Source organism: Rana temporaria, chromosome 13 (genome assembly GCF_905171775.1).
Source record: "Rana temporaria chromosome 13, aRanTem1.1, whole genome shotgun sequence".
Lineage (NCBI taxonomy): Eukaryota > Metazoa > Chordata > Amphibia > Anura > Ranidae > Rana > Rana temporaria.
Window position 1 is genome coordinate 99,518,770 of NC_053501.1, and position 27,520 is coordinate 99,546,289.

At 48.5% G+C, this 27,520-nt stretch overlaps 1 protein-coding gene and 1 long non-coding RNA gene across 3 annotated transcripts in view; one reads left to right on the plus strand and one right to left on the minus strand.

The window, feature by feature from the left end:
* Positions 1–27,520, plus strand: part of LOC120921049 — a 209,468-nt gene that overhangs the window by 175,704 nt on the left and 6,244 nt on the right. The gene's annotated exons all lie outside the window — the stretch shown is intronic.
* TARS2 (threonyl-tRNA synthetase 2, mitochondrial) overlaps positions 15,858–27,520 on the minus strand; it is a 110,658-nt gene continuing 98,995 nt past the window's right edge. Inside the window, exons 17-19 of the mRNA XM_040333660.1 lie at positions 25,005–25,077; positions 19,514–19,628; positions 15,858–16,601 (exon numbers count right to left, since the gene is read on the minus strand). Coding sequence (XP_040189594.1) covers positions 16,453–16,601; positions 19,514–19,628; positions 25,005–25,077 — 337 coding nt within the window. The 3' untranslated portion in view covers positions 15,858–16,452. The remainder of the gene's footprint in view (positions 16,602–19,513; positions 19,629–25,004; positions 25,078–27,520) is intronic.

Sequence of the window (27,520 nt, forward strand, 5' to 3'; positions counted from 1 at the left end):
CGGCTATAGTGCGGATCTAAAGGTAAGTTATCTCCTTCATTGATGTGCGCTGATGAGGCTGCACTAATAGACACCGATAGCCGGCACTGATTGGTGTCACTGATAGGCAACACTCATGGACAGCACTGGTAGGCATTGATAGGTGGCACTGGTGGGCAAAGGTAGGTGGCACTGATAGATGGCACTGGCAGGTGACACTGGTGGGCATAGTTGAGGCAGCGACGGCTCTCTGCGTGAGGGATCGATGTCCCTCTGAAAGCAGCCAGTGATCGGCTGCTTACCAATCTTCTGTTTTACATCATGTGATCAGCTCTCATTGGCTGACAGCTGATCACTTGGTAAGGGGTCGAAAAAAATATATATATATTTTTTTTACTTTTTGCAATAATAAAAATCCAAAAACCAAATAAAAAAAATTATTTCTTCATCAGTTTAGGCCAATAATGTATTCTTCTACATATTCTATTCTATATTCTATTCTGGGCTGTAATCGGCTTCCAAATAGTTAACCAGGGAATGCAGGGGGTGTGCGTTCCCTGGTTAACACCGAGACTCGTCTCAGCCAATCAGGTTCACCGGGTCTGGTTATCGGTAACCTGATTGGCTGAAGCGACATCGAGGACGGGACTCGGGAGAAGACATCGAGGGAGGATGGCTGACCCAAGATAGGTAAGTGCTGGGGGATGGGGACAGCAATCTGGCGGTTTTTAAAGGAAGCAAACTGGCGGCATCTCATGGGCACAGTGGTGACAATTGATAGCACAGTGGTGACAATTGATGGCACAGTGGCGACAATTGAGGGGCACAGTGGCTGCGTTTGATGGCATGGCACAGTGGCTGCGTTTGATGGCATGGCACAGTGGCTGCGTTTGATGGCACAGTGGCGATAATTGATGGCACAGTGGCAACAATTGATGGGCACAGTGATGAGAATTGATGGGCACAGTGATGAGAATTGATGGGCACAGTGACGAGAATTGATGGGCACAGTGGTGACAATTGATGGCACAGTGGCAACAATTGATGGCATGGCACAGTGGCAAGAATTGATGGGCACAGTGGTGACAATTGATGGGCACAGTGGTGACTACTGATGGCACAGTGGCGACAATTGAGGGGCACAGTGGCTGCGTTTGATGGCATGGCACAGTGGTGACAATTAATGGCACAGTGGCTGTGTTTGATGGCATGGCACAGTGACTGCGTTTGATGGCATGACACAGTGGCTGCGTTTGATGGCACAGTGGCGATAATTGATGGCACAGTGGCAATAATTGATGGCACAGTGGCAACAATTGATGGGCACAGTGATGAGAATTGATGGGCACAGTGATGAGAATTGATGGGCACAGTGATGAGAATTGATGGGCACAGTGATGAGAATTGATGGGCACAGTGGTGACAATTCATGGCACAGTGGCAACAATTGATGGCATGGCACAGTGGCGAGAATTGATGGGCACAGTGGCGAGAATTGATGGGCACAGTGGTGACAATTGATGGGCACAGTGGTGACAATTGATGGGCACAGTGGTGACAATTGATGGGCACAGTGGTGACAATTGATGGGCACAGTGGTGACAATTGATGGGCACAGTGGTGACAATTGATGGCACAGTGGCGACAATTGAGGGGCACAGTGGCTGCGTTTGATGGCATGGCACAGTGGTGACAATTGATGGCACAGTGGCTGTGTTTGATGGCATGGCACAGTGACTGCGTTTGATGGCATGGCACAGTGGCTGCGTTTGATGGCATGGCACAGTGGTGACAATTGATGGCACAGTGGCTGTGTTTGATGGCATGGCACAGTGACTGCGTTTGATTGCATGGCACAGTGGCTGCGTTTGATGGCACAGTGGCGACAATTGATGGGCACAGTGGTGATAATTGATGGCACAGTGGCAACAATTGATGGGCACAGTGACGAGAATTGATGGGCACAGTGACGAGAATTGATGGGCACAGTGGTGACAATTCATTGCACAGTGGCGACAATTGATGGCACAGTGGCAACAATTGATGGCATGGCACAGTGGCGAGAATTGATGGGCACAGCGGTGACAATTGATGGCACAGTGACTGTGTTTGATGGCATGGCACAGTGGCTGCGTTTGATGGCACAGTGGCGAGAATTGATGGCATGGCAGAGTGGCGAGAATTGATGGGTACAGTGGTGACAATTGATGGGACAGTGGTGACAATTGATGGAACAGGGACTGCATTTGATGGCATGGCACAGTGGCTGTGTTTGATGGCACGGTGGTGACAATTGATGGCACAGTGGCAACAATTGATGGCATGGCACAGTGGTGAGAATTGATGGGTACAGTGGTAAGAATTGATGGGTACAGTGGTGAGAATTGATGGGTACAGTGGTGAGAATTGATGGGTACAGTGGTGAGAATTGATGGGTACAGTGGTGACAATTGATGGGCACAGTGGCTGCGTTTGATGGCACAGTGGCGACAATTGATGGCACAGTGGTGACAATTGATGGCATGGCACAGTGGCGAGAATTGATGGGTACAGTGGTGACAAATGATGGGCACAGTGGCGCTGCAAATGATGATTTTTTTTATTTTGTTGGCGCCCCCCCAAAAATGTTGAGCACCAGCCCCAATGGAGGGGTCGGGACTTATACAACAGATCCAGCTTTCTGATTTCTAGCCCTATTCGTAGCAGATTGTTGCAGATCGCTCTCCCAGTAGAAAATAATGTTCTGTTTAGATCAGAGTTCTTTAATAAGATTCCAAATAAAACTTCTGATGGACTCGACATGTACTGAGGCTACAAAGGCAAACCGACCTTCCAGGCGTAAAATGTTCATTATGGAGACAGATGGCGTTTTTTTTGTAGAAATTTCCTGAGAAGTAGAGGATTAACAATCGCTATGAATAAACTGTGGGCCCGTCCTCATTTGGATCAGGAACTTTCACCTTCCTCTGTGATTTGGATAAACAGACGCTGCGCACATATGGTGGAAAAACACGATCGATTGCGGAGAAGTTCTACAAACCGCTGAAATGTTGATAACAAGCATTCCAAAATACTTGCGAGGCTTCTTATCATATATTATCTCCTCTAGGCGGAGATTTTAATATAAAATGTCTATTTGGAGAGCAGGGAGCCAGGCAGCTATAAGTGAGCAATGACATCCTGCCCATTTCCCTCATGAAAGACTTTCATTAACCACGTGCTTACTGGGCACTTAAACCCCCTTCCTGCCCAGATCGGCTTTCAGCGCCCTCACTCTTTGAATGACAATTGCGCGGTCATACAACACTGTACCCAATTTTTATCACCTTTTCCCCCACAAATAGGGCTTTTTTTTTTTTTTTTGGGGGTGGTATTTGATCACCCCTGCAGTTTTTATTTTTTGTTAAAAAAAATTAAAAAGACCAAATAAAAAAATACAAAATCGTTTTATATTTTGTTATAAAATAAGGTACCATATTTATTGGGGTATAGCGCGCTCCCGCGTATAGCGTGCACCCCTAAAGTTGCCCAAAATTCCTGTGGAAAAAAGTTTTTTTGTTTTTACAGTTTTGGTGTCTTGCGCGGCGTCCATCGGCGGCCTCGTTGGGTCCGGCGTCCGTCTGCGGCTTCGGGTGTCCTCTTCGTCGGGTCCGGCGTCCTTCTGCGGCTTCGGGTGTCCTCTTCGTCGGGTCCGGCGTCCTTCTGTGGCTTCGGGTGTCCTCTTCGTCGGGTCCGGCGTCCTTCTGCGGCGTCCTCGCCGCACGTTTCCCGCGCCGAGTTTGAATACTGCGCCGACATATACAGAGCGCAGTACACTCGTGTATGGTCGGGCAGGCTCGGCTACTCTCGCGCTGACGTCCAGGACGTCAGCGCGAGAGGAGCCGAGACTGGCCGACTATACACGAGTGTACTGCGCTCGGTATATGTCGGCGCAGTATTCAAACTCGGCGCGGGTATCGGCGTATATCGCGCACCCACGATTTTGCCCTGATTTTCAGGGCAAAAAAGTGCGCGGTATACGCCGATAAATACAGTAATTTTTCTCCTTCATTGATGTACGCTGATGAGGTGGCACTGGTGGGCACTAAGTGGCACTGATAGCTGGCAGTGATGGGCACTGATGGGTGGCAGTGATGAGCCCTAATGGGTGGCAATGATGGGCACTTGTAGGTGACACTGATGAGGGACCGATTGTCACCACTGGTGGGCATTGATAGGTAGCACTGTTTTGCACTGGTGGGCACTGATTTGTGGCACTGGCAGGCACAGATGAGGCGGATGTGCCTCTTTGGGACCAATGTTTACATCGGCTTTTGTTTACATCACGTGACCAGCTGTTATTGGCCGACAGCTGTTCACGTGGTAAGGAGCCGGGATCAATCCGATCTGTGACTCGGTGATCACAGCGCAGGGAGCGTGCAAAGGGGAGGACGTCTATTGAAGGCCTCCTGGCAAAGCAGATTCGCGCTGTAGCCATCATTCGGCTATAGTGCAGATCTAAAGGTAATTTTTATCCTTCATTGATGTGCGCTGATGAGGCTGCACTAATAGACACCGATAGGCGGCACTGATTGGTGTCACTGATAGGCGACACTCATGGGCAGCACTGGTAGGCATCGATAGGTGGCACTGTGGGCACTGATAGATGGCACTGGCAGGTGAACACTGGTGGGCATAGTTGAGGCAGCCACGGCTCCCTGCGTGAGGGATCGATGTCCTCCTGAAAGCAGCCAGTGATCGGCTGCTTACCAATCTTCTGTTTTACATCATGTGATCAGCTCTCATTGGCTGACAGCTGATCACTTGGTAAGGGGTCGAAAAAATATATATATATTTTTTTTTTACTTTTTGCAATAATAAATATCCAAAACCAAAATAAAGAAAAATATTTCTTCATCAGTTTAGGCCAATATGTATTCTTCTACATATTTTTTGGTAAAATAAGTGTATAGTGATTGGTTTGCACAAACGTTATAGCATCTACAAAATAGAGGATAATGGATTTTTGTATTATTATTATTTTTACTAGTAATGGCGGCAATCTGCGATTTTTCAATGGGACTGTGACATTGCGATGGACAGATCGGACACTTTTTTGAGACCAGTGACATATATACAGCAATCGGCTAAAAATAGCCACCGATCACTGTATAAAAGTCACTGGCAAGGAAGGATTTAACACTAGGGGGCGATCAAGGGATTAAGTGTTCCCTAGGGAGGTGTTTTTTTTAACTGTGGGGGGCAGTGTACTGAGTAGAGAGATCGCTGTTTACTAGGAACAGCAGATCTCTCTCCCCCCCTGTCAGAACGGAGATCTGTCTGTTTACATTGACAGATCCCCGTTCTGGTTCTCTGAGGAAAGATCACGGGTGGCAGGCGGAAATCAACGGAAGCGCCACCTAGCGGCCAGCGTAAATATGCACCCAAGATGCGTAGGAGACTTACGCCACTCGTATCTTGGCAGAATTTATTATGCGTAACTGATTCTATGAATCAGACGCATAGATACGACGGCGCCCATTTGAACTTACATCGGCGTATCTGGAGATACGCCGTCGTAAGTCTTTGAGAATCTGGGCCTAAGACGATATATATGGAGCTTTTTAATAAACTTGAGAAAGTCAAGTGACATGTGACGCAACGCGTTGGGTGGAGCCAGTGACGACATCTACGGTGCTTGATTGTGCTGGATGTGGAGTGAGGAGGGACTCGCTGTTTGCAACTGACCGCTTTATATGCGTTTTTCTATTGGAACAAATTTGAGTGGAATTACCCGAATCCTAGACTTATTATTATAGCAATCTTGCGCAATGATGATATTTGTTTTTATTTGAGAACCATCATACACAGAGGATTCCAGATAGGACTGTGGGCTATAGTTTGGAAATCGATCTATTGACTAATTGAAATAAGGATAAGTGTCTCTGAAGTGGACGGCACTGATTTATTATTTTTAGGTGAGCAGGCAAACTCACAAAGTGGTGGTTTATATATATATATTTTTTTGTCTGCACATTGGAACTATATCACGGTGTAAGATGTCCTATTAATCTATATATTCACAAATTATCCCACATTGTTTTTTTTTTATATAGGTTTGTGCAATATTAGGAGGTTGATTTTATTATTACTTGGATGTTTTTTTTTATTATTACTGTATATTCTTAATAAACTGCAGTTCCAAAATCTTGCATGGGGCCATATTCTGAGTGCGATTTTCAGCATACAGCCCTAAGTCTCTAAAGGATCACTGCAAAATATTTTTTATTAATGGTATACCCATACTTTAATAGTTTGGGGCCAGTCTTGGTAGTTTTTGGGTGGGTGTGTGTGGCTATACAGTGATACTTTAATGATGGCGATATTCATTACCTCTTAAGAGTAAGGTTTTTTATTAACATATGCAAATTTTGGATTAGTTAGTAGAAATACTGATGATCCCTATGTTTGTATTGATAGTATTTTTTGTTTTGTCTTTGGGAATTAGAGAACCGTCGTTTGTGTCTAAATCACTTTGCGTGAACAATAAAGTTGTTCGCGTCGTTCTGACCGAACGTTTTTGCCGGCGTAATTACGTTGTCTCTGTGAGTTCTTCTCAGACGACCACAGACTACACTAAGGCAGGCTAGCGACGTACAAGGCCCCGCCCCGCTGAGGAAGTTGCTACAACGTAACGCGTACGGGGGAAGGAGCCTGAAGACGCTTGCTGCCATCTCTGAGAAGACACATGTTGTGTGTATTTCCTTTCTGCCGTTTTGCCTTTCGGGCTAATGTGAGTAGCCTGTTAATGCCTTTTTAATAAACCTAAGCCGTTTTTAAAGCAGAGAGCACTTAGATCTGTTTTTTCTCTAATCCTCGATCTCAATGCTGCCGAGCCTAAGAAGTTTGTTATCCACATATTGCACCAATCTGTCTATCGATTTCTGCTGGTATGACTGCCTGGTAAAACAGGGGTCCATACCTTAAGGTGAGAGTAGCCATTCTTAACAGTAGAGGGATCACTTATTTAAAGTTAAAGTCACCGGTGAAGATTTGGAGTGGTTGTCACCCTATTCCTTTGTAATTTTTCACTTTTTGGACTGATTTTTGCATTATTTATGCACCATTCATGATCAATTTGTTATTGGTATAACAACTATGTTTTGCACTTTGGTTTAATTGTATTTATATTGCGCTGCACTATTTCTTATACATTTTTGCATCTTTTGGATTTTGTGATTGTCCTGTCAGTGTTCAGCTTGCATTCGTGAAAGGGGGAAGGTGTATTTTATTTAATTTTTGCGCCGATTGCACCCTTTTTGTTTTCTATACTTTAATGTAGTTTGAACATGGTGGGGTACAGTCACCCACCAGCTTTTTATTTCCCTGGGACTTGTATGCTGAAATCTCTATATATGACTTCCTAATCTGGCCCCCGGCCAGGGCAACCCTTTCATGGGAAGAACAGATTCTCTGAGTGGATGTAACTGCAGTACAGCAGGGAAAGGCCCGGCTCACCACATACCCTCTGACATGTAATCAGCCAGCGGGTGCGGTTCATTTTTGGGTATAGTAATGGAAAGAAATGTGTTCTTGGTACAGAATAACATATTATTTAGCCATAATTAAAAAAAAAAATACATCAATATGAAAAAAAAAAAAAAAACACTAAATTCGAAGAAAAGCATAGCTAAATTATCTTTAAAGTCCTAAAGGGGTTGTAAATGTTCGTGTTTTTTCACTTTAATGCATTAAGGTGAAAAAACACCTTGCAGTCATCCCGAGCCCCCCTTTTACTTACCTGAGCCCCGAATTTCTGAGGGCGCGATCCCGCGTCATTCTCCCCATGCCTGATCGGCTCATAGATTGGCCATTGGCTCGGCGGGGCTCGAGTCACAAAATCGGCGACTATGGACGCCGATTGTATGGCACAGGATCAGGCCCGCAAGGTAACCCCCTGGGGAGAGAGCTTCCTAGAGAGGGTTAGCTCTTGTGGGGAGGAGCCGCGAGAGCCGCCGTGGGACCCCCAGGAGAGGACAATCACGGCCACTCTGCAAAACGAACTGCACAGTGGAGGGTAAGTATAATATGTTTGTTATTTAAAAAAAAAAAAAAACCTATACGATGACAGGAGTGCAGTTCATTATGCACTCCTAGGATCAGTTTCCAGCAGACAGTGTGGCTGAATCAGTTCACTGTCAGCCATGTCACAGAGCCGGTCTATGCTGGGGCAAGATTACAACAATGAAGTCGGAATCCGCCCACAACCCTGGACCAGCACCTAGCTCAGCCTCTTGGCAATCCGCTGAGAGGCTGAGCCAGCTGCTCCCACCCCCTCCACGGCCCAGCGCTCACTGGAGGGGCAGAGCAGAATCGCTGACTGACACCACCAATCGCTCGGCTCTCAGAGCTCCATGAGCGGAGAGCTGGTGACTGTTTCTTCGCTTGGTTTGCAGTCTTGGCGCCGACAGGGGGAACAGATGCTGAATCCACCTAGGCAAGTATCATTTTGGAAAAGAAAAACACCCCATACTTTTCTTTTAAGAGGGCTGCAATGGGTAGATCATCTGGTCTGGTTTGCCTGGTGGTAGTCACTATTATCAGAAGTACCGTGCTCATCTTCTTTGGGAGCTCAGAGCTAAGGTGCCAAGTTTCTATTTTCTTAAATCAGAACACCCATCCACTCTCGCGTCTGTGGTCAGAGATGTGTGCGCATCACCCATCCACTCTCACGTCTGTGGTCAGAGATGTGTGCGCATCACCCATCCACTCTCGTGTCTGTGGTCAGAGATGTGTGCGCATCGCCCATCCACTCTCGCGTCTGTGGTCAGAGATGTGTGCGCATCACCCATCCACTCTCAGGCCAGTGGTCAGAGAAGCGTGTGCTAACATACGTGGTAGTTTATTGCCGAGAACGATACAGCGCCGTGCTTTGTCGTCACAAATTTCAGATGTATTCCTACCAGCAGACCTATCTGTTCTTGAATTGCAGAATATGTTTGGATCAAAAGATTTTATTTATTTAGCTTTGGAGAATCTGCTTTTCTGTAAACATCAAAAGGTCAGAAAAACTCTTCTGCATTCCTGACCAGTGACTCGCACAGCTGGAGACCAGTTTGGTTAGGCTGCACTCGTCGTGCTATTTACTGTCACTGGTTAGTACATTGACTCTGCTGTTCTGTTTACATATCTACTTGGCAGTGTCCAGGGAGATCGCTATAGATATTTCATTTACCGTATTTATCTGCCTATGTGCGCGCACTGGCGTATAGCACACACCCCTAATCTAGACGTGAAATTCCTGGATTTTTTTTTTTTTATTACTTACAGTTTTGGTGTCTTGCCTGCGCCATTCGTGGTGTTCTCCCGCGCTGTCGCTAAGCCGATCCCCGCGCTGTTTGAACGCTGCCGCCGACATATACCGAACGCAGGGCATTACCGCAAGGGGGGCCGAGTGTACTGCGCTCGGTATATGTCGGCGGCGTTCAAACACAGCGCAGGAAGAGATTATCGGAGTATATCGCGCACCCACAATTTTGCCCTGATTTTAAGGGCAAAAAAGTGCGCGGTATACGCTGATAAATACGGTAACCACTTTAGTACCGCGCTATAGCTGAAAGAAGGCTTTAGTGTGGCTCTCTAGTTCTGGAGGGGCTTCCATGGACGTTCTTTCAGAACCCCACCCTGCGTTAGGTGCACCTTGTGCCCTTTGGACACAGCTGAATGCAGTAAGGCCGGGTTCACACTGGTACGACACAACAGTCATCCTACTTTGCCCTGTGACTTGAAGTCCGACATGCGTCAGACTTCAATGAACAGGGACCTGACTTTGATCCCCGACGATACCAGGCACTGTTTCTGGTATGAATCTTGAGGGGGAACTCCACACCAAATTTTAAATAAAAAAAACGGCATGGGTTCCCCCCCCAAAAGCATACCAGGCCCTGGTCTGGTATGGATTTTAAGGGGAACCCCCTACGCTGAAAAAACAGCATAGAGGTCCCCCAAAATCCATACCAGACCCTTCTACAAGCACGCATGCCAGTCAGGAAAGGGGGTGGGAACAAGCGAGCGCCCCCTTTTGAACTGTACCAGGCTGCATGCCCTCAATATGGGGGGTGCAGGGATGTATTTAGGTTTTGTGCTGCCCTAGGCCTGACTGAACTCATGCACCCCCTAATTTAAATATAGGGGATAGTTTTATGGCATTTTTATTAAAAAAATGTTTTTACTAGTAATGGCGGCGATCTGCGATTTTTACCGGTACGGCGACATTATGGTGGACACATCGGACACTGGACACATTTTTGGGACCATTGGCATTTTTATAGCGATCGGTGTTATAGAAATGCATTGATTACTGTAAAAATGGCACTGGCAGGGAAGGGGTTAACACTAGGGGGCGATCAAGGGGTTAAAAATGTTCCCTCATTGTGTTCTAACTGAAGGGGGGGTGGGACTGACTAGGGGAAATGACAGATCGCTGATCATACATTGTATGAACAAACGATCAGTAATTTCTCCCCCTGACAGGACCAGGAGCTGCGTGTTTATTACACACACAGCTCCCGGTTCTCGCTCTGTAACGAGCGCAAAGCAAAATCACGTTATATTACGTGATTTTGCGCAGCCAAACCGACCTGCAGCCGTAAAACAGCGGTGGGCGGTCAGCAAGCGGTTAAAAGGCAAACTATAATAGTTTTGGGCAGGGTTGGACTGGCCATCGGGACTACCGGGAGTTTCCCGGTGGGCCGATGGCTCAGTGGGCCAGTTGTCACTCAGGGGCGTCGGGAGGGGGTGGCTAAAGCCCCAAATGGGTCCCCAAAAAGCCCGGAGTCCGCCCTGAGTGTAAACATCCAGACCAGTGATGATTGGTGGGCAAGCGGGGGCGTGCGGCCGCAGTGAGAGTGGAGCTGTCAAAACGATGTCGGGGATGGGCGGGGCCAATATGCGGGGGCACCCCCATCATCAGTGCTTAGATGTGACAGCTCCACTCTCACTGCAGCAGCAAGCCCGATACCGATGTGCGGGGCTCCTTTCCTCCAGTACATTTGCAAACACTGCCTCTATACACTCTGACAGTCAGAATGTATACAGGCAGTGTTTGCTATGTACTGGAGGAAAGGGGGCCCCGCACATCGGTATCGGGTCATGCGGCTGCAGAGTCTGACTGCTGGCTGGGGAGGAAGGTGGTGGCCGCACCCGTTGCCACTACTGCAAGTGCACGGTTCCAGTGCAGGCTGCAGAGTATTGCTGCTGGAGGGGTGCATGGCGGGTGGAGTGCACTGTGCAGGGTGACAACAGTGAACCTGTTGAACATCCTGCCTGTGTGTCCTCTCCCGTGTAACTCCTCCTCCTTCCCCCCCACAGCCGCTCTCATCCATACAATAGAAGACTGTCCGAGCAGAAGTTGCTGTTAAAAAGTTAAAAAGCCTGCGATTGGTTGCTAGGGGCAGTCCTAGCAACCAATCGTCTGTCTGTAAAAGTTGAACAGCTCCCGCCTTCTGCTTGGACGCTTCGCATCCTCTGAGTGTCTTCTCCCTGCTGTGTAAGGTAAGGGAGGGGGCACTGACATAAAGGGAGCTGTGTTTTGTTGCAAAGGATACCAAAAAGAAGGGGACTGTGTAAGGAGGGGAGGGGGGTCAGTGTTTGTGTGAGGAGGGGAGGGGTGTCAGTGTTTGTGTGAGGAGGGGAGGGGGGTCAGTGTTTGTGTGAGGAGGGGAGGGGGGTCAGTGTTTGTGTGAGGAGGGGAGGGGGGTCAGTGTTTGTGTGAGGAGGGGAGGGGGGTCAGTGTTTGTGTGAGGAGGGGAGGGGGGTCAGTGTTTGTGTGAGGAGGGGGGTCAGTGTTTGTGTGAGGAGGGGGGTCAGTGTTTGTGTGAGGAGGGGGGTCAGTGTTTGTGTGAGGAGGGGGGTCAGTGTTTGTGTGAGGAGGGGGGTCAGTGTTTGTGTAAGGAGGGGGGTCAGTGTTTGTGTGAGGAGGGGGGTCAGTGTTTGTGTAAGGAGGGGGGGGTCAGTGTTTGTGTAAGGAGGGGGGGGTCAGTGTTTGTGTAAGGAGGGGGGTCAGTGTTTGTGTAAGGAGGGGAGGGGGGTCAGTGTTTGTGTGAGGAGGGGAGGGGGGTCAGTGTTTGTGTAAGGAGGGGGGTCAGTGTTTGTGTGAGGAGGGGGGTCAGTGTTTGTGTAAGGAGGGGGGGGTCAGTGTTTGTGTGAGGAGGGGAGGGGGGTCAGTGTTTGTGTGAGGAGGGGGGGGGGTCAGTGTTTGTGTAAGGAGGGGGGTCAGTGTTTGTGTGAGGAGGGGGGTCAGTGTTTGTGTGAGGAGGGGGGTCAGTGTTTGTGTGAGGAGGGGGGTCAGTGTTTGTGTAAGGAGGGGGGGGGTCAGTGTTTGTGTAAGGAGGGGGGGGGGTCAGTGTTTGTGTAAGGAGGGGGGGGTCAGTGTTTGTGTAAGGAGGGGGGTCAGTGTTTGTGTAAGGAGGGGAGGGGGGTCAGTGTTTGTGTAAGGAGGGGAGGGGGGTCAGTGTTTGTGTGAGGAGGGGAGGGGGGTCAGTGTTTGTGTGAGGAGGGGGGGGGGGGGTCAGTGTTTGTGTAAGGAGGGGGGGGGTCAGTGTTTGTGTAAGGAGGGGGGTCAGTGTTTGTGTAAGGAGGGGAGGGGGGTCAGTGTTTGTGTGAGGAGGGGAGGGGGGTCAGTGTTTGTGTGAGGAGGGGGGGGGGGTCAGTGTTTGTGTAAGGAGGGGGGGGTCAGTGTTTGTGTAAGGAGGGGGGGGGTCAGTGTTTGTGTAAGGAGGGGGGGGTCAGTGTTTGTGTGAGGAGGGGAGGGGGGTCAGTGTTTGTGTGAGGAGGGGGGGTCAGTGTTTGTCTAAGGAGGGGGGGTCAGTGTTTGTCTAAGGAGGGGGGGTCAGTGTTTGTCTGAGGAGGGGGGGTCAGTGTTTGTCTAAGGAGGGGGGGGCAGTGTTTGTGTAAGGAGGGGGGGTCAGTGTTTGTGTAAGGAGGGGGGGGGGCAGTGTTTGTTTCAGGAGGGGGGTCAGTGTATGTGTCTGATTTTTTTTTTTAATATGCAGCGGGGGGGGGGGGTAAATGCACTGCCGCTGGTCATAGTAACTGATTTATTAGACCCTTTCACACTGAGCCGCCCATAGCGTCGGCGGTAAAACGCCGCTATTTTTACCGCCGACAATTGCGTATAGTTTTTGTGTGTGTGCAAAAATTAAGTGGGCCGGTCTGGATGAAGTCCAGGGCCAAATTTTTGTCCCAGTCCACCCCTGGTTTTGGGTCAACTTTTTTTTTCCCCGGTAGTTATCGTTTTTCCTAGTGTTTAGATATACTGTGATACTTCAGTGTAGTGTTGATGTGGGCAGGTAAAGTCACCCACCAGCTTCTTTTATTAGGCCCCTTTCATTTCAAACTTCCACGACTTAAAGCGGGGGTTCACCCAAAAAATTTTTTTAACATTGCATCCATCATACTAAGCATACTAAGGAAATTTCCTTTCATCAGGTCATTTTTTTTTTTTCTCCGTACATACCTTTATATCCTGATTTTGTCCAGGGCTTCCGATGACTGCGGGACTGGGCGTTCATATCCTTTGGTTCGATGATTGACGGCTTGTGAAACAGGTCCCCTGTCGCACAACGCGCGTCACCAGATTTCCGTAAATAGCCGAGCTGCGAGTCGGCACTATACGGCGCCTGCGCCCGCCGTGTAGAGTTGACTAGTGCCGACTCGCAGCTCGGCTATTTCCGGAAATCTGGTGACGCGCGTTGTGCGACAGGGGACCTGTTTCACAAGCCGTCAATCATCGAACCGAAGGATAGGAACGCCCAGTCCCGCAGTCATCGGAACCCTGAGGCAGGGATAGGAACGCCCAGTCCCGGAGTCATCAGAACGCGGAAGCCCTGGACAAAATCAGAATATAAAAGGTATGTACGGAGAAAAAAAAAAAAAAAAAAAAGACCTGCCGAAAGTAAATGTTCTTAGTATGCTGGCTCTAATATTAAAAATTAGTTTTTAGGGTGAACCCCCGCTTTAAGTCGCGCAATTTTGACACAATTTTAGGGAATGCCTGTGTAAACTTGAGGTCTATGGACCTCAAATCGCATGAAAGTCAGACCAAGAGTAGTACAGGGACTATTTTGAAGTCGCACACATATGAATGATCATCATTGGGCATGACTTGTAATGCGACTCTAATGTCCAAAGTCGCACAAGTGTGAAAGGGGCCTTACACAGTGTGGTTTCCAGTGAAGATTCTGTATACGACTTCTTAATCATGTCATCTACCATGGGAAGAGCCGAGACTGAGTGGCTGGTGGTGCAGCTGCATAAGTCCAGCAGGGAAAGGGCTCACCATATATATGTTCTGACAAGTAGACATGTGCATTCGTTTTCGTTAGAATGCATTTTCGTCCGGTTTTTTCATTATCGTTTTAACAAACGATAACGAAAGTGCAAGAGTCGAAAACCGAAAGATCCGACATAAAAAATGCTTTATTTTCGTTTTCGTTGCGGTAAAAATTCGATATAGAGAGATTCGATATAGAGAGATTCGACATTATAGGGAAAAGATTCGACATCATAGAGAAAAGATCCGACATTATAGAGAAACGATTCGACACTATAGAAATAATAGATTCGACATTACAGAGAATAGATTTCGATTTATGAGAAAATAGATTCGACATTATAGAGAATAGATTCGACATTATTACTAGTCATACAACATTAGAATTCTTGTAGGCGGAATATTTGAACGGAAATATACGATTCGACGTAAAGATTCGACGTTCCGTCGAATATTCTTTTGACCATTCAACAGAAACCAAGTATTATTGGATTTTCGGACGAAAGCTATTCCCCAACGAAAAACTAAATAAGTCAAAACGATTTTCGGGAGTAACTAAATACATTTATTTTCCAAACGAAAACGAAAAAACGAAACGAAATATTCCAGTCTGCACATGTCTACTGACAAGTAATAAACCTGTGGGTGAAATCATGGAAATAAAATTCTTCTTGGTACAGAATAACATGTATATTTTATTTAGTCATGATAGAAAAATACATCAGTATTACACAAAATCGGAAGAAAAGCATACCTAAATTAGATCTTAAGGCTAAACCTGTGTACCATAGTATATACAGCAATAAATAAATCAGCATACTGGCATCAAATGTAAACATATAAAAAGTTCTAATGGGGTGACACCACCTACTTTAAGGCTGGATTCACACCTCCGATGGATGCGGCTCACAGCAGGGGTCTGGTGTGTCCCTGTTCTCTGTTACAGGGACCATTTTGTGCCCTGAAACTGAGCCAAAGACGCACAGCGATCCTGTGCAAGCCGCAACAGAGATATGTGAACCATCTCCATAGAGAGCCGCTCACAATCTCCCGTCAGGTGAATTGGAGGCAGGGAAACCCACCTCCAATTCGCATAGGTGTGAACCCAGCCTAAAGAGGAACTCCAGTCAAATTCCAACTAAAGCTAAATCTACTCCCACCACCATTCTAATGCCGCGTACACACGGTCGTTTTTTGGGATGAGACAAAATGACATTTTGAAAAACGTCATTTAAAATGATCGTGTGGGTCTGGTCACATGATTGGGTCCCAGCACCATCTTCAGTGTAGAGGAGGAGCAGCAACCGCTGCAGAGCCAGGGTGATGCCACCCCAAGCCTCACTTAGGCCCCTTTTACACTGGGACGGGAGGTGCGTCGGCTGTGATTTACCGTCAATTTTGCGGCACTATTCGGCTGGGAGCAGGGCGCTTTTATCCCCTGCTAGCGGCCGAGAAAGGGTTAAAACCGATTTGCCGGCAGTATAGCCACGGTGCCCATTGATTTCCAATGGGCAGGAGTGGTATAAACACTGCTCCAAAGATGCTGCTAGCAGGACTTTTTTTTAACCGTCCTGCTAGCGCACCGCTCCAGTGTGAAAGCTCTCTGGGCTTTAACATTGGAGAGACAGGGCCGATTCTTTCAGGGTGCTTTGCAGGCACTATTTTTAGCATTATAGCGCCTGCAAAGCGCCCTAGTGTGAAAGGGGACGCCATTGTCAGCTACCCCTCCTCTACAAAGAGGCCGGTCATGTGACTATACCAGAGTGGCTTCAGAATAGGTAAATATACACATCTGTACTATTACAGAGTAGATAGAATAGTCCTAGAATGGGGGGTGGGAGTAGAATAAGCCTTTGTTATAATTTGATGAGAATTACACTTTAAGGCCGTTGGTTGGGATGTCAGTGCCGCCCCCCCCCCCCCAGTCTCAGACTGGTCGTCAATGCACCACCCCATCCACTCTCAGTGGTCAGGGACATCTTTGCCAACATCAGTGGCAGTTTATTGCAGAGAATGATACAGCTCAATGCTTTGTTGTCACAGTTTTCTTAGATCTATTCATTCCAGCAGAGCCGAGTATTTTGAACCTGCAGAATATGTTTGGGTGAAATGTATTTCTTTATAAGAATTTAAAGAATCTGCATTTCTGTAAATAGTATATGTTAGAAAACCTCTTCTGCATTCCTGACCCGTGACTCGCACAGTTCCGATAGTCTGGAGACCAGTTCTGTTAGGCTGCGCTCCCCGTGCTGTTTGCTGTCTCTGGTCCGTACGTTGACTGTGCCGTTCTGTTTCTCTCGATCGCCAACCACTGAAGTAGAAGAGGACATTTTGGGTTAGGGAATACATACAGACATTTTTTTTTATAAAAGGGCTTAATACTTGGAGATACTGTGGCCCAGATTCTCGTGGGAGGGCGTAACGTATCTCATTTACGTTACGCCGCCGCAAGTTTTTTAAGGCAAGTGCTTTATTCACAAAGAACTTGCCTGTAAAGTTGCGGCGGCGTAGCGTAAATCACCCGGCGCAAGCCCGCCTAATTCAAATTAGGCGGGTAGCATTTAAATTAAGCGCGTTCCTGCACCGAACGTACTGCGCATGCGCCGTCCATAAAATATCCCAGGATGCATTGCTCCAAATGACATCGCAAGGACGTCATTGGTTTAGACATGAACGTAAATGGCGTCCAGCACCATTCACGGACGACTTAAGCAAACGACGTAAATTTATAAATTTTGACGCGGCAATGACGACCATACTTAACATTGGTTGCGCCTCATATAGCAGGGGCAACTTTACGCCGGGACAAGCCTAACGTAAACGTTGTAACTTTACTGCGTCGGCCGCTCGTACGTTCGGGAATTCGCATATCTAGCTAATTTGCATACTCGACGGGGAAAAACGACGGAGGCGACACCTAGCGGACAAAAAAATAATTGCATTTAAGATCCGACGGCTGTCGGATCTAATGGATATCTATGCGTAACTGATTCTAAGAATCAGTCGCATAGATACGACGGCCCAGCTTAGGACTTATGGCGGCGTACATGGCGTTGCGCCGTCGTAAGCCCTTTCAGAATCTGGGCCTTTGTCACTGTCATGTGATTTGCACACAATAGGTCAAGTTTGGGTGGAAGCTCATCGGTGACATCTCTAGACATTTTGGGTGTCCTTTCACTTTTTTGGTGGCAATGATCACCAGGACTACTAGGGTCACTCTCCCCACCAGAGACACAGCAATACAGAACTGAAAGAAGATCTTTCAATTATGTATTGCTGTGTCCTGGTGACCATTGCCACCAAAAAAAAGTGGAAGGACACCAAAAATGTCTAGAGATGTTACCGATGAGCTTCCACCCAAACTTGACGATGCTAAGTATTAAGCCCTTTATCCCCACTAGATGATTTACTAAGATAGTAATTTCTTTCATTTGGAGATGTTTCCTGTTGCCTCTCCATTACAGGAAGTGACAGAAAATCTTTCCGGAAGGACAGAGATGCGGTTTTGCCCAGGTTCGAAATCGAGCTGAACTCGCATGAGTTCAAACCGGCAATGAAGTCCGACTTCGACATCTGTGTGGGTTCATGCACAGATGTCTATTCAAATTGCCCCTGAATTCGCCAAAAGTAGTGCAGGAACTACTATTAGGAATCCGCGTGGCGCCGTTGCTGGCAATAGCCGGCGATTTGACATGCATTTTAGCATGTCTAATCGCCTGTCAAAACGGCCTAATGTGAACGTGGGCTTAAACCATTTTCTACTCTATTCAAAACTAAAAAAAAAAAAAACGCATTTGCCAATCCAGCAGCTCTCTCCTCACTGGAGATCGAGGCAGGAGCGGGTGTCATTTGCTCCTGCTAATTAATCCTTTAGATTCACTTTAATTCTCCACGCAACACTCACAGAAAACAGTACAGTGGAACCTCGGATTACGAGCATTGCGAAAGACGAGCAACTTTCTAAAAAAAATTCTCACTCGGTTTGCAAATTGTCACGCAAAATTCAAGCTAAGCGGGTGTGCAGTACCGCCTGAGGTTGGGGGGGGGGGTGGTGCCAGAGCGGAGCTGTTCGGAAACTCTTAGGTAGATTCAGTAACATTTAAGCTACGCCGCCGTAAGTTAGCGAGGCAAGTACATGATTCACAATGTACCTGCCTGCTAAGTTATGGCGGCGTAGGCTAAAGCGGCGGGCGTAAGGGCGCCTAATTCAAATGTGTTTGAGGGGGGCGTGTTTTATGTTAATAGTGCTTGAACTTACGTTTTTTACGTTCTTTTTCGAACTGTGCCGGGCGCCTACACTTCCCAGTGGGCATTGCGGCTAAGTACGCCGCACGGGCCTATTGATTTCGACGTGGACGTAAATCGATATTCGCGGACTTACGCAAACGACGTAAAAATTTCGAATCTCGAAGCGGGAACGGCGGCCATACTTTAACATTGCTATTCCATCTAATAGATGAAATAACTTTAGGCCTGATAATGGCTTACGGAAACGGCGTAAATGTACTGCGGCGGCCGGGCGTACGTTCGTGAATCGGCGTATCTCCTCATTTACATATTCTACGCCGACCGCAATGGAAGCGCCACCTAGCGGCCATCTGAAATATTGCAATCTAAGATAGGACGGCGCAAGCTGTCGTATCTTAGATATGTTTAAGTGTATGCTCAAACAGAGATACGCTTAAACATAAGTCGGCGTAGATTCTGAGTTAGGCTGGCTTATCAGTAGATAAGCCGACCTAACTCTTACTGAATCTACCTATCTGTTCCCGGGCCGTTCCGAGTGTTTCCGAGACTCTCTGGCGCCCCCCACCTCACCTCAGGCCACATGCAGTATTGCATGCCATTGAAGTCAATGCAGAACAAATTATTTTCATTTCCATTGACTTCTATGGGGAAACTCGCTTTGATATGCAAATTCTTTTTGATTACGGGAATTCTCCTGTAACGGATTATGCTCAAAATCCAAGGTTCCACTGTATATGAATGTGGAGAGTAAAAAAAATTATCTTTTTTGTTCCAAATGCACTGGTGGACAATAACCCCCGCCTAACACTGCAATGGGGTTGAATATTTGCCCCCAGCTCACCTGTTCTTACATCATTGTATGGCCCCAGAAGAAAAGCTGGACCATAACCTAGTACCCTTTGCCTTGGTCTAAACACCATTATGATGGATGTTTTCTGTAACCATGGTAGTATCATGAGAAGAAACACTACATACCAAGAATGAAATTGTACTGCGCCAGCTGAGCCTTGCGGATTTTCTTGCTGAAGGTGGTACCTTGGTCCGTATCCATGTCCACCATGAAGCCGTGCTCATGCATGACCCGTTGTACCTGGTCACAAGACAATGGAAAGGTGAAACACAAGCTTACAGACAGATATGATGACTAGCAGAAGAATCACATTAGGGGGAGATTGATTAAAACTGGAGCACTCAGAATCTGGTGCAGCTGTGCACGGTAGCCAATCGGCTTGTAACTTCACTGTGTTCAATTAAGACCCCTTGCACACTGGGGCGTTTTTCATGCGGTACAGCGCTAAAAATAGCGCTGCTATACCGCATGAAAAATCATGCCCTGCAGTGTTCAATGTGAAAGCCCAAAGGCTTTCACATTGAAGCGGTGCGCTAGCAGGAGCGCACCAAAAGTCCTGCTAGCCGCATCTTTAACGCGGTATAGGAGTGGTGTGTTCACCGCTCCTATACCGCGCCTTCCCATTGAAATCAATGGGAAAGCGCGGTATTCACCCTTTTCCGGCCGCTAGCGGGGGTTAAAACCTCACCGCTAGCGCCCGAATATCGCGGTAAATACGACGGTATAGCCGCGCTACAAATAGCGTGGCTATACCGTCACCGTGGCTGCACGCCTCAGTGTGAAAGCAGCCTTAAGCTTCGACAATAAGGCTCCATTCGTCTCCAAAAGTTGCATGATTTCCAGTGCTACTTTGGCGCACCACTTTTAATGTGACTTGATAATCTCTGAACAAAAGTCACATCATTAATCACTCCAAAGTAGGGCAGGCACCTTGACCAAGTCGCAACCACTTAAGACCCGGACCTGGCCAGTCTTTGCGATTCGTCACTGCGTCGATTTAACTGACAATTGCGCGGTCGTGCGACGTGGCTCCCAAAGAAAATTGGCATCCTTTTTTTCCCACAAATAGAGCTTTCTTTTGGTGGTATTTGATCCCCTCTGCGGTTTTTATTTTTTGCGCTATAAACAAAAATAGAGCGACAATTTTGAAAAAAATTCAATATTTTTTACTTTTTGCTGTAATAAATATCCCCCAAAAAATATATTCATTTTTTTTCCCCTCAGTTTAGGCCGATACGTATTCTTCTACCTATTTTTGGTTAAAAAAAAAATTGCAATAAGCGTTTATTGATTGCTTTGCGCAAAATTTATAGCGTTTACAAAATGGGAGATAGTTTTATTGCATTTTTTTTTTTTTTTTAACTACTAATGGCGCCGATCAGCTTTTTTTTTTTTTTCATGACTGTGACATTGTGGCGGACACTTTGGACAATTTTGACACATTTTTGGGACCATTGTCATTTTCACAGCAAAAAATGCATTAAAAAAATGCATTGTTTACTGTGAAAATGACAATTGCAGTTTGGGAGTTAACCCCTTCAGAGCCCCCTAGTGGTTAAGTGTGACCTCATCTGTGTTTCTAACTGTAGGGGGCTGGACGTGTGATGTCATTGATCGTGTTTCCCTATATTAGGGAACACACGATCAATGACGGCGCCACAGTGAAGAACGGGGAAGCTGCGTTTACACACACCTCTCCCGGAGGGAGGGGGAGAGGGAGGAGGAGGGAGGGAGGGGGGAGAGGGAGGAGGAGGGGGGAGAGGGAGGAGGAGGGAGGGAGGGGGGAGAGGGAGGAGGAGGGAGGGAGAGGGGAGGGAGAGGAGGAGAGAGGGAGGGAGGGGAGGAGGAGGGAGGGAGGGAGGGGAGGAGGAGGGAGGGAGGGGAGGGAGGAGGGAGGGAGGGAGGGGGAGAGGGAGGGGGAGAGGGAGGAGGAGGGAGGGGGAGGAAGGAGGAGGGAGCAGAGGGAGAGGAGGGAGGAAGGGAGGAGAGGGAGGAGGGAGGGTGGAGGGAGGGAGGGGGATAGGGAGGAGGGAGGGAGGGGGATAGGGAGGAGGGAGGGGGAGAGGGAGGGAGGGGAAGGGGAGGAGGGGAAGGGGGAGGAGGGAGGGAGGGAGGGAGGGAGAGGGAGGGAGAGAGGGGGAGAGGGAGGGGGAGGAGGAGGAGGGAGGGGAGGAGAGGGGGAGGGGAGGAGGGAGGGGAGGAGAGGGGGAGGGGGGGGGAGGGGGAGGGGGGGGGAGGGGGAGGAGGGAGGGAGGGAGAGGGGGAGGGAGGGGGGGGAGGGGAGGGGGAGGGAGGGGAGGGGGAGGAGGAAGGGGGGAGGAGGAGGAGGGAGTAGAGGGAGGGGGAGAGGGAGTAGAGGGGGAGGTGGAGGAGGAAGGAGGGGAAGAGGAAGGGGGAGAGGGAGGAGGAGGAGGGAGTAGAGGGGGGAGGAGGGAGGAGAGAGGGGGAGGAGAGAGGGGGAGGGGAGGGGGGGGAGAGGGAGGGGGAGAAGAGGGGGGGAGGAGAGGGGGGGAGGAGGGAGGGGGAGGAGAGGGGGAGAGGAGGGAGGGGGAGTAGAGGGGGGGAGGAGGGAGGGGGAGTAGAGGGGGGGGAGAGGGAGGAGGAGGGAGGAGGAGGGAGGAAGGAGAGAGAGGGAGGGAGGAGAGAGAGGAGGAGGAGGGAGCAGAGGAGAGGGGGGAGGAGGGAGGGAGGGGAGGAGTGGGGGAGAGGGGGGAGGGAGGAGGAGGAGGGAGAAGGAGGAGGAGGAGGAGGGAGGAGGAGGGAGGGAGGAGAGGGAGAGGAGGAAGGAGGAAGGAGGAAGGAGAGAGAGAGAGAGAGAGAGAGAGAGAGAGAGAAAGAGGGGGGAGGAGGGAGGAAGGAGAGAGGAGGGAGGGAGGGAGGGAGGAGAGGAGAGGGAGGGAGGAGAGGAGAGGGAGGGAGGAGAGGAGAGGGAGGGAGGAGAGGGAGGGAGGAGAGGAGAGGGAGGGAGGAGAGGAGAGGGAGGGAGGAGAGGGAGGGAGGAGAGGAGAGGGAGGAGAGGGGGGAGGAGAGGGGGGAGGAGGAAGGGGAGGAGGGAGGAGGAAGGGGAGGAGGAGGGAGGGGGAGAGGAAGGAGGAGGAGGGAGGGGAGGAGGAGGAAGGGGAGGGAGTAGAGGGAGGGGGGAGGAGGAGGGAGTAGAGGGAGGGGGAGGAGGAGGGGGAGGAGGAGGGGGAAGGGCGGGAGGAGGGGGAAGGGAGGAGGGGGAAGGAAGGGAGGAGGAGGAGGGGGAAGGAAGGGAGGAGGGGGAAGGAAGGGAGGAGGGGGAAGGAAGGGAGGAGGGGGAAGGAAGGGAGGAGGGGGAAGGAAGGGAGGAGGGGGAAGGAAGGGAGGAGGGGGAAGGGAGAGAGAGGGAGGAGGAGGAGGGAGGGAGGAGAGGGAGGGAGTAGAGGGAGGGAGTAGAGGGAGGGAGGAGAGGGAGGAGGAGGAGAGGGAGGAGGAGGAGGAGGAAGGGAGGGAGAGGAGGAAGGGAGGGAGGAGGAGGAGGAGAGGGAGGGAGGAGAGGGAGGGAGGGAGGGAGGGAGGGAGGGAGGGAGGGAGGGAGGAGCAGCGTATGTATGAACAGCGATCAGTCATTTCCCCTAGTGAGTTAGAACACACCCAGGAAACATACTTAACCCCTTCCCCGCCCCCTCGTGTTAACCCCTTCAGTGGCATTTTTATAGTAATCAATGCATTTTTATAGCACTGATGGCTATAAAAATGCCAATGGTGTCAAAAGTGTCCGCCATAATGTCGCAGTACTGAAATAAAAATCGCTGATCGCCGCCATTACTAGTAAAAAAATATATATATATTAATAAAAATGCCATAAAACTATGCCCTAGTTTGTAAACGCTATAACTTTTGCGCAAACCAATCAAACGCTTATTGCGTGTTTTTTTTTTTTTTTTTTTACGAAAAATATGTAGAAGAAAACGTATCGGCCTAAACTGAGGAAAAAACGTTTTTTTATATATGTTTTTGAGGGATATTTATTATAGCAAAAAGTAAAAAATATTCATTTTTTTTTTCAAAATTGTCGCTCTATTTTTGTTTATAGCGCAAAAAATAAAAACCGCAGAGGTGATCAAATACCACCAAAAGAAAGCTCCATTTGTGGGAAAAAAAAGGACGCCAATTTTGTTTGGGAGCCACGTCGCACGACCGCGCAATTGTCAGTTAAAGCGACGCAGTCCCGAATCGCAAAAAGTGCTCTGGTCTTTGACCAACAATATGGTCCGGGGGTTAAGTGGTTAAAGCAAGATTCCACCCGCGATTTTATTTATTTTTTAAAGTCAGCAGCTACTAACGCTGTAGCTGCCGACTTTTAATAAGGACACTTACCTGTCCTAGTCGCCTGCGATGTCAGTCCCCCGATGGTGATCGCTCGATCCTGGCTCCTCCATCCTAACTAAGGGAAACGGGCAATTGTCAGTTAAAGCGACGCAGTGCCGAATCGCAAAAAGTGGCCCGGTCATTGACCAGCAAAATGGTCCGGGGCTGAAGTGGTTAAGCGGGCCTGTTTAACACGCCTTGTTTTTTCCTTTTTTGAGCCCTCGTTCACACTAAACGTGGCTTTGAAATCCTGCAACTTCATCTGACATTGCACAATTTCAATGCCGCGTCCCTATGTACAAGGCAGATTCCAACCCTTCCCAAATTTTACTAAAAAGTGTATTTTTTTTTGATTTGCAGTCTGTGTTCCAACTGGAACATTTTCCATCACTTCCTGTTCCAATGAGGCACAGACTGCAAGAGAAAAAAAATGTGTTATCCCTTCCCCACTTTGTCCAAAACATTAGAAAAATGTCTGGCGTTAATTCTTTATGTGAGCAGTAAGGCTGCATTCACACCTAGGCATTTTGTCGCCTGTAGCGCGACGCTATTGCAGCCTGCAATACGCTGGAGGGGTGATTTAACATTGTCGGCTATGGCGATGGTTCACAACGCCTGAAGCTCAAAACAAGTCCCGGACCTTTTTTTCAGGCGGCTTTCGGCATAGCCGACAATGTTGATCACCCCTCCAGCGTATGTTAAAAACGCAGCGTTTTGTCGCGGGATATCGCAGGACAAAACGCCGCAATTTGTCGCGGTAACATACGCCGCGTTCAGGTGTGAATGCAGCCTAAGGCTGCATTCACACCTGAGCGTCGGTCGTTCGGTCGTTTTTTTTCGCGCGTATTCATGCTTATTTGCGCGTTTGCATACAGCGTCGTGCGACGTTTTTGTACTTCGGCGTTTCTTATTTTAGCCAATAGGAAAAATGATCATCTTTTCATCACTTGTTGCTATGTTGGTAGATTTTTTTAATCTTCTGCATGGGCAAAAAAGTTCTATTGATTAAAGCGGCGAAACGCCTGTACCAAACGCCCGTTGTCGCGCGATACGCTCAATTCGTGCGTTTCCCATTACTTTCTATGGGAAAAAAAAACGCTCAAATACGCCGCTGTCGCAAAAAAGGTCCGGGACTTGTTTGAGCTTCGCGCGACAGGCGTGAACAGTCACCATAGGAAATAATGTTAATTCTGCCCTCTGGCGTTTGTGAGCAGTGCGCTTCAGGCGTAAAAACGCCTAGGTGTGAATGGGGCCTTAGGAACAGAGAAAAATGTATAATATTACCTCCTTGGCATAATCCTCAGTGCTGGCTCCTGTAGGTATCACCATGACCTGGAATGGTGACAACCAGAACGGCCTACAAAAGATATACAGAAAGGGGAGAATATTGGATGAGCATTGTCCATTATTACAGAGATCTACACATCCTAGGACTGCCCAATACACTGAGATATGTTGCATTATTTATAAAACTTAACAGTGGCCTATAGAAATCAGAACGAAAGATGAATTTATGATTTGATTCCCCTAATGGCGGCTTTACACGGCCCCCGATGCGGCCCCGCTGCGCTTTGTGTAAAAGGTGCCGCTAAATCGTCGTATTTTGTGCAGGTTCGCTGCACTTCCCCATAGACTTCTCTGATGCCCTGTGGTTTTGGTGAAGTTTCAGAAAGCGCACCAGAGATGCAGGAGCTTTGATGTGCGTTCTGAACATGCACCAAAATAGTCGGACCCCCATAGAAGTCTATGGGAAAAAATGCAGCCAACTTGCGCTAAAAACACGAGATCGCTGCGCTTTAGTAAAAGCGCAGCAGGGCCAGTGTGACTCTGCTCTTCAGTGTTGGAAATCGGCTTTATAAATCAGCGTGGCTGCACTGGGCTCCGCCCACATCATTCATAGCGATCTGTGAATGAATTAAAGTAGTTGTAAAGGCAGAATTTTTTTTTTTTTTTACCCTAATGCATTCTATTTATTAAGATAAAAAGCCTTCTGTGTGCAGCAGCCCCCCTCAACCCATCTCTATACAGCGATGTTGCAGGAGTATCGTGGTTACCGAGACTCTCCCTCAATGGCAGCGCTGCGCCATTGGCTCCCACTGCTGTCAAATTCAGTGAGCCAATGAGGAGAGAGAGGTGGCGGGGCTGGGCCATTACTCGGTCTCTAAAAGGACACACAGAGCTGCGTCTCAGCTCAGGTGCCCCCATAGGAAGCTGCTTGCTGTGGGGGCACTCAGCAGGAGGGAGGAGCCAGGAGCACCGAAGAGGGACCTGAGAAGAGGAGGATCAGGACTGCTTTTTTTCCAAATCAACTGCTTAGAGCAGGTAAGTACATTTTTTTTTTTTAAATAACAAAGACTTTACAATCACGTTAACTACAAGTCCTGTCCTCCACTGTGGCCGACAGACTTGTAGTTTCAATGAACTACGAGGGTGCTGATCAGAGTACTCATAGTCCAGTCACACTTTCTACAGCTTTAAAACTGACAGTCCATACAGAGGTATGGACTGTAGGAAGTCACTGCAGGAGCTTTGCAAGCTCCTGGATGGCAAAAACAACAAATGTAATTTTTTTTTGTACTGCAAAAATATGTGCATTTATAACTTTTTCCCTAAATGTGATCCGTAAAGTTTTGTTTTAAAGAAAATCTTTAGAAACAAAAAAAAAACATGTTCTACTTGCCTCCTTTGTGCAGTTGGTTTTGCACAGAACAGCCCGGATCCTCCTTTTCTCGGGTCCCTCTTTGTTGCTCCTGGCCCCTCCCTCCTATCGAGTGTCCCCACAGCCAGCAGCTTCCTATGGGGGCACTGGAGCCGAGTCACAGCTCCGTATGTCTAATCTGACACAAAGCTCTGACCCAGCGCCCCCACCCCCTCTCTCTGCTGAGTGGCTGACTGACTTTGATGGACATCCACGGGAGCCAATGACCCCACTGCTGTGCCTCGGCCAATCAGGGGGAGTGTCCCGGTGACTTGTCCTTAAAAGCGGGAGTTCACCCATAAAACATTTTTTACCCTTAGATTGATGCTCATTTTGTCTAGGGGAATCGGCTAGTTGTTTTAAAATCGAAGCAGTACTTACCGTTGTAGAGAGCGATCTTCTCCGCCGCTTCCCGGTATAGTCTTCGGGACTGGGCGTTCCTATTTTGATTGACAGTCTTCCGACGGTTGCGTCCATCGTGTCACGAGTAGCCGAAAGAAGCTGAACGTTGGCGCGGCTCTATACGGCGCCTGCGCACCGACGTTCGGCTACCTTCGGAAAATCGTGACGCGATAGATGCGACCGTCGGAAGCCTGTCAATCAGGGAAGGAACGCCCAGTCCCGCAGCCCATACCCGGAAGCGGCGGAGAAGATGTATCTCTAAAACGGTAAGTACTGCTTCGTTTTTAAAAAAAACTAGCCGATTCCCCTAGATAAAATGAGCAGGAATCTAATCTTTAATTTTTTTTTGAGGGGGAACTACCGCTTTAAGGTTCCCCTAACGGGGAAGTTCCTTCAAGGACTGCGCAGGCGCAAACTTGCCGACGGAAATCTCCGAACCTCGCCTGGCATCCAGGCTCATTCTTCAACATCCCTGTGGATTGGAGGATGTTAAAAAAAGAGCCAGGATCGCGAGCAAGTTTGCGCCTGCGCAGTCCTTCAAGGAACCTTCCCGTTAGCCAGAACCATCTCGGCACATCAGATTGCGCCTGCGCAGGAACTTTCACGATAGCCGGAACCAGCTCGGCAGATCAGCGGACAGCTTAGCCATTCGTGGATATCGCTGGAGAGAGATGGCGCTTAGGTAAGTAATTAGGGGGGT